Genomic DNA, 10,730 nt, shown 5'->3' on the forward strand with positions numbered 1-10,730 from the left:
CCAGTAAATTAAATACGTCAATGATTAATAGGTATATTTGACCAATGCAATCAGGTAAACCCGAGATTAACAATTAACAATGGATGATCCAAAAAGAAAAGGTCAAAGAAAAACTCATTGGACTCTTATTTCGCACAGAATAACTGCCATAGAATTTAGAGTATTCATGACTAGAAAGTTCAAGTATTACTACCAATTAGGGATATATAATAAATTGGATACTTTACTTAGGAATGAAATATGCAAGATCAACCTACATAAGACACTTCAAAGATGGCTATTGCAGTTATGTCGTGATTCTTGCTATTATGAGAAATTATGGACAAATATGATCGATACCATCACACGTGCAGCCACATAAACCTTAAATACCTTGATGATGTTGCAGCCAAGATCACAGTTACGTTGTTTAAAACCTCGCCTCCTTCATAATAACTAACTAGTCGAGTTGAGACTCCAGAAGCATTCCTTAACCAGCGAGACTTGTGTACGTAGTAATATTATGCAACATGTAAAAGTCTACGGTAAGAAAAGTGGAATGATGTAATTAATATTTTAGAATTCATATCAAGGGATATACTCATGATATTTATAGTAAATGCCCTCCTTTGTTGGGAATATATGGTTGTTTGACACATGGAAACCGATCTTTCTTTTTCTAGTCCATGATTTTTAACATATTAATTTTCCAACCAAAAGAAATTAGATGAAAAACTTATTAACAAGATACAAAGAAAAGCATAATTCCACTGAAGTTTTAGTCCAAAATTGTAGAGACAAAAACAGATTAAAAATATATGTGTAGGAACTAAAATAATTTAAAAAGTATGTGTAATAAAACGAGTAGTTTATAGGTAGTAGTATCTATACAAATACTAATTAATCTAAATTGTAGAGACTTATTGCAACATGTACAAGTCTACAATAAGAAAAGTGGAATGATGTAATTAATATATATCTTAGAATTTATATCATGGAAGTTTATTATACTCACGAAATCTATAGTAAACGCCTTTCTTTGGTGGGGATATTTGTTTGTTTTACACATGGAAGCTTATCTTTCTTTCTCTGATCCATGATTTATAACATATTAATTTTTCAATCAAAAGAAATTAGACGAAAAACTTATGAACTAATATATAAGTAAAAATGCTGCACGCCCAAAGGACAACCTGATCAATAATATAATGTGAATGTGGGTAAAGTCAATTTTGTTACAAAAGTCAGCAAGGAACATATGTAGGTTGCCCATGCATTCACGCTAGAGAAAAAAAAATTTGTTTGCATTTATATATAGAGTTATTCCACCATTCGTTTGGTGCCTCATATCTAGTCTATAAAAAACAATTAGCATATATGTATTTGACTTTATATCCAAAAAATAGGGGTTATGCTGCCAGATTTTTTCCAAGTTTGTGTCGCATTTTTTTTAGACGGTAGCATATTCTTATTCGACATTAAAATGGATTGTAAAACAGATTTTTTCAATTATAAAATGGATTGTAATTTGGATATACGATAAGGTTAATGAAGATAGAAGAAGGTTTGAAAGATTAATTTTTTAATGGGGTTAGGGAGTTTGCAAAGTAGGCAATGGATCCAGAAGTTCAATGATTTTAAGATACAAAGACCAAAGAAAATTATGCCATTTATGGAGGTAGTTCACAGTCCATGTTATCATCATGTGTCTTTTAGATCTTAGCAACTTTAATTGGCATAGCTCTCAAAAGTGTTATGACGACTTTATTGAATATATGTTATTTTTTTGTGTGAAATGAATAAATGTTAAATGATGTAGCATCGAGATCTTACTTATGAGTAAACAATTACCAAGCAACACGAGAGATTGATGTCTAAGTTAGGATTAAAAGACGTGGAGAATATTAATTGTTGTATGAACGATTGCATGTTATATTACAAGGAAGCTAACAACTTAGTTCAATCCAAGATTTGTAAAACACTGAGATATCATATTCCCTGAAAGCATGGGTGAGAAACCACAAAGATGCGTCGATGAAAGGAATGTTATATTTTCCAATCATTCCTAGATTACAGAGATTTTATTTCTTCAGTTCTCGACATGAATAATTTATAGTGTATGTTTCCGTAACCCAATGTTTTTAAACTCTCAATTTTTTGTATTTTTCATTTTGTTGGTCATTCGACTAGAGTGAGTCACACAATTATTTTGCATTACTTAATATAGTAAAAATTTTGATGATTAATTGTTTATTATCTTTATAAGAACTCGTTGGTTATCCTATTGTATTTTTTAAAGGAAAAAAGAAGAGTATTAAATAAATGTGCATTTATTAAAAAAGAGTGTGTATTTCCTATGTTTTATTTGGATTAGAGTAAATAAGAAGGAATTAAATCGGAAGAATGGAAATAAAAGAGAAATAGAGTAAAAAACAAAAACATGTGTTGTTAGGATGGACAAGAATAAGAAAGAAAGGAGTGGAGAAATTTTTAGTCATCACTTATTTGATGAATGAGAAAAGATAAATAAATTATGTAAAAATATTTTTATATTACATTTCTTTCATCATGAGTTGCACTTGTGACTAGACATGCATTTCTACTAGCTAGGGATGAAAAAAAAAATGCATACTTAGCCCTGTCACCCGTTGAGAAATGGGGGCAATTATTCTCCCATAGTCGTTCCGCCACCTCCTATTTCTTTTGCCTAACTGGGCGAGAAAATTAAGCTGCACTAACATCACCTATTTTTTTTCCATCAAATTATATACAAAACATATCAAGATTAAATATTATGTAAATTAAAATTAACATTAAGATTATTAAGTTTGAGATATAATTAAACTGCCATTGTAATTTAATTGTTATAGAGTCAAATTGGGTTTCAGATAAATATTTATATTTTCAAATCCACCCTCATTCCGGAATTTTTTACCCCAAATAATACAACCCAAATAATACTAGTAAAATATATATTTATCCAAATTAATGATACAAGCCAACTGTTTACATACATGATACAAATTATTATTGATAGGTGAGAAATCGATTCCTTCCAATTGTAAATTTGGTTTCTGGAGAATCAATTTCATACCATGCTATTTTTTTATTTAGTTTAATGACTAAATTTATAAGCATGATAAATGATGCCCAATCGATACAAAATACATTAATAGATTATAAAAGAAAATAAAAAAACTGCTTATTTTATTAAAAAAAATACTTTTAAAAACATAAGTACTTTTTTATTCATATATACTTTGTTAATCTTTGTTTTAATTATGAAATCTAAGTATAAAAATAAATAGTATATTATAATTACAAAGTTTATAATGAAATGCAATTATATAGTGAAAGGTTAAGCGTCAACTTGGCCAATGTTAAATTGAGTAAAAATATGCTTGTAAATCTAGTTATTAAATATTATTTAACATTAATTTGACCGATGTCAAATAAAAAATAATGCGTTGCGAAATTAAGGAATAAATTTTACAACATAAAATTGAAAAAAATAAAATAAAAGAGAAGTAAAAATCGATTTGGGGAAAACCAATTTCTCATTTATGAATAGTAATTTATATCATAGATTTAAATAATAGTTGATTTGTATCATTTATATATATATATATATATATATATATATATATATATATATATATATATATATTATTGTATTATTGGGATAAAAATTCTCATTGCTTGCATAACATGTTAGAGAAAACTCAAATTTAAATTTTCACCCGAAACCTATTTTTTCCATCAAAATCAAGATGACACGAACTCTGCCTATAATATTTTTTTTATTCAGTAAAAGTAGTGCAACATGAGAACCATGAGGCATGGCCTAGATCGTTGAGGAGTTATTCTATCGTCGGAAGTGGAAAATGATCTTTCACAGTGACGGAGTTCAATGCGCGATAATCGACGCACATACACCATGCGCCATCTTTTTTCTTCACGAGTAACACTGGGGAAGATAAAGGGCTTCAAATGGGTTGGATTAATCTTGATTGGAGTAACTTCGTCACTTGTTTTTCAATTTCAGATTTATGAAAATATGGGTATTTGTGCGGCTGAACATTGATGGGATTGGCGGAAGGAATAAGGTTAATGTGGTGGACATTTTGGCGTGGAGGAGGGAAGGTGGTGGGCTATTGGAAGATGGTGTGGAATTTGAGCAGAAGGTCTTCAATGGCGAAAATAGGATGAATCGGGTACGTGGGTGGTTCGGGTTGGGACATGTTTAATAGTGAAATATGAAATAAGGCTGAGGTGGAGTTGGTATGGATCATCCACCTGATATATTGGGCTGAGGTTGGGGCGGGTTCAGTGTGAACATCCGCGCAAATGTGAATTGGTTGGCCCAAGTGGGTGAAGTTCATGGTGAAGGATGTGTAATCAATGACTATTGGGTCCAACGTACGTAGACACTCAACACCCAAAATGACGTCAGTTCCACTAAGGGGTAAAATGCGTAGCGTTACTGTGAAATTGTGACTCTGGATTTGCAAGGCTGTTTCAAGGCATAATTGTCGGCAGTCCATGACTGAACCATTGCCTACCATCACACGAAAGGGCAATGTGTCCTCCACGGGAAGGTTAAGAAACTTTGCCACTCGTGGTTGGATGAAGTTGTTCGTGCTGCCGCTGTCGATGAGGATAGTGACATAAGCGTGTTTAATGAAGTCGTAAGCACAAAAAGTATCGGTAGCGGGAAGACTGACCATGGCATGAAGGCTGATGTGGGGGTTGATTGGGGTGGGCTCGAGGGTCTGGGGGTCGTCAGGGGGTGAGGGAAGGGTAAGGGTTGGGCTATTGGGGTTGGAGAAGGCGGGTTCATCGGGGTCAGCAATGAATAATAGGTCACGACCCTTACAATGGTGAGAGGAGTTCTACTTCTCATCACAGTTGTAACCGAGGCCTTTCTTGCGTCAAAATGCCATCTCCTCTGGGGTGTGTTGGGTAAAATTGGGTTTAGGTCTAGGGTTAGGATTTTGGGAAATGGAGGTTGTGGTAGGTTGGAGATTAGGGGAAAAAAGGGGTTTGGAGCCTTTCCTTTGATCATTCAACTTGTCTTCCTGGAGTCAAGGGGGCGTCATGGCTTGGGGAAGTGACAAAGGCTGCAATGCCTGCACCTCGCGATGAATCTCTGGTATGAGGTCAGAGATAAAACAGCTCAAACGGAAGGGAGGAGGTAACCCGATAATGCGGTTCGCTAAGCGCTCGAGGTATTCAGTCACTGAGCCATGCTATGAGAGCTTGAACAACACATCGCGGGGATCATCATAGAACGATGGGACAAAGCGTGTTTCGATAGCTTGCAGGAGGCCCGACCACGACGTAATGAAGTCGTTCCGGAACATCCATTGGAACCAGCTGAGGGCAAGGCCGTTAAGATAAAAGGAAGCTATGGTGATGTGTTCTTCCTCAAGGGTCCCCTGATAGTTGAAGAACTGAGAGATCTTGAAGATCCAACCCAGAGGATCGTGGCCGTCAAAATGGGGAACATCTAGTTTCATCGGGGGCCACGACGGAGCTGATGGCGGTGGTAAGGAAGGAGGTAAAGTTGCTAGTTGGGATAAACGATCACACATGGCCTCAACTTTGCTGGCTAGGTCAGAGTGTTTATCGGAAAGGGAAGAAATGGCTTCTTTTAACCTATCAGTGGTGGTGCGGCGGGTCGCATGGTCGACCATGGCAGGTCGGACCAATTTGTTAAGAGCAAAGGGGAAGATATTAGGAATGCCTTGAGTTCGAGGACAAGGCCCCATCCTAAATTAAGCTAAGTTATGCAAATTCTTCTCTATTTTATTCATTCATTATCCTTCCTTTTATACACTACCTTGATACTACATTCCTAACAGATTACTTAACAAACCAATAACAAACTAGTAGTGATCCTAACAACCTCTATGTGGTTGTAACTAACTAGCTTATTCGAATTCTATGGCAGTGCTCTTCCTTGGCTGAAGCTTGCAGTGCAATTCACACATAATCCTTCAGGTGGGCAGGACGCGTGATGCTCCTCTTGGGCCTTCCTTTGTGGGCTTCGGGTAAGTCTTCTATCTCTTCTGGGTTATTGTTGCTATCAGATAATTGACTGTTTTATGTTATAAAATGCACGCTTCTATTTTTATTTTCTTTTGTCTTTAAACATGAATCTTCACAAGTAAATTTGTAAGATATTTGAATATTTACTTTATGCAAAGTAAAATCATGAGATTGATGAGAGAAAAAAGGCATTTTTTTGGTAATTATTAAGATTAAAAATTAAAATTAATCAGAATGAGAGACTTATATGTTATATTAAAAACTGAACTTTGGTTTCAAGTGCCCACTTCTCGATGAGGAATTGAAGGCTGGTGTTGGTTTTGGTTTCTGTGGTGATTTTGGTTTCCAATGGCAATTTTTTTTTCTAGTGCTGGTTTTGGTTTCCTTTTTTTTCCAATGGTAGTTTTCGTTTTGGTTTCCAGTGGTGTTTTGTGGTGGTTGCAATGGAGGTGTCACCATTGTAGGGTGGTTACCATTGAAAAATTAGTCTCTTAAATGAAATTTAGTGTCTCGATTCTCTTTAATATTTGTTCACATTGGATAGTTGGAGGACAAAAAAACAAAAGAAAACGAAGTGTCATAACGCAGAACCTCCATCAACCTCTCTCCTTAATTATGTCTAACCATGAATCTAAGGAGAGTCATATAACTTATCTAACCATGAATCTAAGGAGTCATATAACTTACCTCGATCTATTTATATGTTGTGTGATTGGTGTCTCCTGATAGTCCTTTACATGTGCCTTCCTAGTATTGGGACTTGCAAGCCACATGCCTATGCATGATCTTGTTGGCTTTGTACTAGATACAAGTGTGTTGTTTATGCGTCTCTAACACGTTAGATACACGAAGCATTGCTTAGCATTGTCGCCACTCCTAGTGGTCATGTGGGATTTGTATTTGATAGTCTAAGGTCTATATAAAGTAGGATGCTCAACCGGTTAAATTGGTTGGTCATCGATGCAGACTGATGATTGACAATCCGAATCAAAGAGCTAGCATTCAAGTGAAAGTCACTCCCTTAGATGTTAATTAAGTTAGATCAACAATTCACAACCTCTCAAGCATTGAGTCTGTGATGTAAATGCCTAAGTTAATCAGGTGAGAGTCATCCCTTTGAGAGGATGTGTCGATTGGATAGTCTACAACCCCTAAGCATTGATATTGTATCATAAATGCGTAAGTTAATCAAGTGTGAGTCGCCCCTTAAGGGAACGAGTTGATTGAAGGGTCCATAGTCCACCAAACATTGAGTCTCTGATGTAAATACTTAAGCTAATCAAGTGTGAGACATCCTTTGAGAGAAAGTGTTGGTTGGACAATCCACAACTCTCAAGTCTCAAACATTGAGCTTGTGACATAAATGATAAGTTAATCAGGTGTGAGTTTCTCTCGAGAGACTAAGTTGATCATAAGGATAATTCTTTTTAGCATCTTTTTTTATCAGAATAAAAGTAAGAACCGTTAAATTTCTATGAAATAATTAATCAATAATTGTGATGTTATGAAATCAAGATCATTAGAGAAAAAATTGATGCAAAAATTTTAAGTGCTTAAAAGGAATAATTGGTTATAACAAAAAAATCCATTCCTTAAGAAAAAAAAGAGTAATAGTCATTAAAAAATAAACAGATGAGGAATAGTTTCTAAAATTATGAATACTAATTTCTTTTGTTAGTTAAAAAGCTTAAGTAAGTTAAATTCTGAAAACTTATGAAAAATTCATTTCACCTTTGAAATTATAAAAATATTTTAACTTTAAAAATTATTAAATAACAATTATTTCAATGCTCAAAATTAAATATTAAAGACTTAAAGTGAATTACAATTGACAATTTTAAAAATTAAAATAATATTTTTTTTTATAATTTCATAGATAAAAAAAACTTAACTGATTTAATTATTAGTTTAATGTATTTTCCTCTTAAACATACAAAGGGTTTAACCGTTTAAGCCCTTTAGGTCCAACGCTTTAAATCTCACCCTGTAGTCCTCACTCCTTTGGTTTCTCATTTCGTAGAGTCGTAGCGGCAGCTCCGCCGTTGGTCCACCGCCTCCTCCTCCTCGCGCCGCCGCACTTCTGTGACAACGGAAGACACGTCGAATTGGTCCTCCGTGGAATAGTCCTCGTTTCCCCGTTTGGAATAATTTCCATCACTTTTCGTTGCTTTCGTTTTGTTCGAGGTTCGTAGTCTCTGCAATTTCTCCCAAATCTTCTGCGCTTTTAATTTTTGAGCTTTTGATTTGTGTGGCGTTGGACTGTACTGTTCGGCTAATTATCGGATTTAGGTGCTGTTCTTAAACGTTTTTTTTTTTAATTTCATTTACTTTTTTATTTTTTATTTTCGAATGTTTTTATTTTCAAGTAAGAGTTACAGTCTATTTGCACTTTATGGCATAAACACTTATATAACTCAGCTTAGATTTAATTAACACTCTGTAAGTTATTGAGAGAACTTGTGAAAATACCTTATGATATGTCTATAAACTATTTTCAATTTATTTCCATATGGTCTTGAAGATAGCTTATGAAAATAGTTTTAATCTATTTTCTCTTTTATTATAAAAACAGCTTATACATATACACAAGTACTTACATAATAAGTACTTATTCAATAAGTTCTTAATTAAGCTCGTGTTTGGATAAACCTCTCCATAAACACTTATAGAATAATAAATAAGAAGATAAAATATATTGAGTTTCTCCTTAAGTTAAAATCAACTTATACACCTTAGCTTCTGGAGAAGTTAAATGAAAAGAACTTCTATAAAATTTAAGAGCATAAGTTGAATTTAGCTTATATGAGAAGTTCAATTCATTTTACCTTTTTTTTAATCCTATAAGTGCTTAGGGAGAAGTTTATCTAAATAGGACATAGGTTGTTTACCAAAACAGATCCTAAACAATAAAAAGTTGTTTTCAAAATGATAATAAAACTAGAGCAAGGGAATATTTTTATATTTAAAGGTTATATTAGAAAATGATAGTAGAAAACAATTTTCTCAGTCCAAACAGCCTCTTAAAAATCATCTGCAGTAGGTCAGTGTTTTTTTACTGGTGGTTTGGAAGCTCTTGTTCTTGCATAATCTGTAATGAATTTGCGATTGTGCGCATTTGTCCTCCATTTGTTTTGATGGTTTCAAAATGATCAAATTTGGATGCTGGGAGGTATATTTAAGTATGGTCTATGGGGTTTTAAATTTTGCAAGTTCCAACCCTTGGCAAACATCCCTGGTTGAAATCCATGAAACTCAAATTTGAAATTCATGACATTTTTTTTTTAAATCCAATTTTGGGTATTGCAGGTTGGGAGGAGAAAATGAAGCAAGTAGTAGGAATGGTGGTTTCCAATAAGATGCAGAAATCAGTTGTGGTGGCAGTGGATAGACTTTTCTATCACAAAGTCTATGATCGTTATGTCAAGCGCACCTCTAAATTCATGGCTCACGATGAGAACAACCTCTGTAACATTGGTGACAAAGTTAGTAGCATGGACTTACCAATTTAATTGGTTTATTGTTCATCACTTAAGTTCTTGTGCATGTTATTCTTATGATCTTATCACTTAATTTGTACTCTTGGTTTTGCCCAAAAGTTAATAAATCTATCAATTTTGCCATGTTGTTTAGGTTCGACTGGATCCTTCTAGACCTTTGAGCAAGCATAAACATTGGGTTGTTGCTGAAATTCTTAAGAAGGCACAGATATACGTTCCACCCTCCACCCCTGTGTCTGTTAATGTCAACTCCAGCTCTGTAGCACCAGCTTCATAAATTTGTTCAAGGGTCTGAATGTATGAACTTAATTCTCATTTTGAATGCATCCCATCAGGATTGTTTTCTGTTAGGTATTTATATTATTCCCCATACTCGTGGAAAAGGTTACACTGTTATGGACATGTTTTCTGTTTTCGGCATCACATGTTTCTACAGATTTCCTGTTTCCTTGTTGTCCTTATTTTTTGTACTATTCTTACTTTACTCATTTCTTATTATCTAGTTTGTCATATACTTAGCCTTTGATTCCAGTCATCCTTCAAATCCATGAGTCTATACAAACTCATGAGAGATATTTTATGGGGGCATTTTCCCTTCCCTCTGCTCTCTTCTCCCCAACTCCAACAATAAAGTAGTTCTGAATTACGAGTTACGAGTATAGTTGTTTTTTCGTTTTCTCCATGCTATGTTGGTGAATATCTACATCCTCCAATGGTAATGCCATCACCATGTTTACATGTAAAGCATGTCAGTGGTAGGCCATTATTGAGGAAATAGATGCAAGAGTGGCTGCTAACTCGTAGGAAGCTTAATGCTAACTCTAACATATAAAATGTTTTAAGAGTTTCATTTCATGGTGAAAATCCTCACTTATAAAGTGAAATAGTATACTGTATACCTTGTCATTTATGTACACTAATGTACTCAACGCATTTGCATAGTGCAGATAGGAATAAAGAGTATTACCTACTTAGCTGGACAAACTATGCCTGCTTTTTTTAATTTACAGAAGGCCATTCATTACTTAATATTTACTACACTGTCCTTGAAACTCTCCCTCACAGTAGAGGGAGACTCATATTTTCCAAGATTATTAACAATTCTGATTGGAGAAATATTGGTGAAATGATCTCTTATCCTTGTGACAGTAGGTGAGCACAAAGCCTTAGATTTTTCAAAATTATCTCTTAAGAAACTTTACA

At 34.2% G+C, this 10,730-nt stretch overlaps 1 protein-coding gene across 1 annotated transcript; it reads left to right on the forward strand.

Annotated features, from left to right (window-relative positions):
* The first annotated feature begins 7,988 nt into the window (after positions 1-7,988).
* LOC100794499 (30S ribosomal protein S17-like) lies at positions 7,989-9,985 on the forward strand. The gene is made up of 3 exons (NM_001361102.1): positions 7,989-8,214; positions 9,337-9,512; positions 9,661-9,985. The coding sequence occupies exons 2-3, from the start codon at positions 9,351-9,353 to the stop codon at positions 9,802-9,804; spliced, it is 306 nt and encodes a 101-aa protein (NP_001348031.1). The 5' UTR covers positions 7,989-8,214; positions 9,337-9,350; the 3' UTR covers positions 9,805-9,985.
* Positions 9,986-10,730: the final 745 nt, after the last annotated feature.

Source organism: Glycine max, chromosome 7, assembly GCF_000004515.6.
Source record: "Glycine max cultivar Williams 82 chromosome 7, Glycine_max_v4.0, whole genome shotgun sequence".
Lineage (NCBI taxonomy): Eukaryota > Viridiplantae > Streptophyta > Magnoliopsida > Fabales > Fabaceae > Glycine > Glycine max.

Excerpts from the sequence above, each read along its gene's own strand:
- LOC100794499 (NM_001361102.1), top strand. The coding sequence starts at position 9,351 with ATGAAGCAAGTAGTAGGAATGGTGGTTTCCAATAAGATGCAGAAATCA. Across the intron at positions 9,513-9,660 it reads TCTGTAACATTGGTGACAAA|GTTCGACTGGATCCTTCTAG; the intron begins GTTAGTAGCATG and ends CATGTTGTTTAG.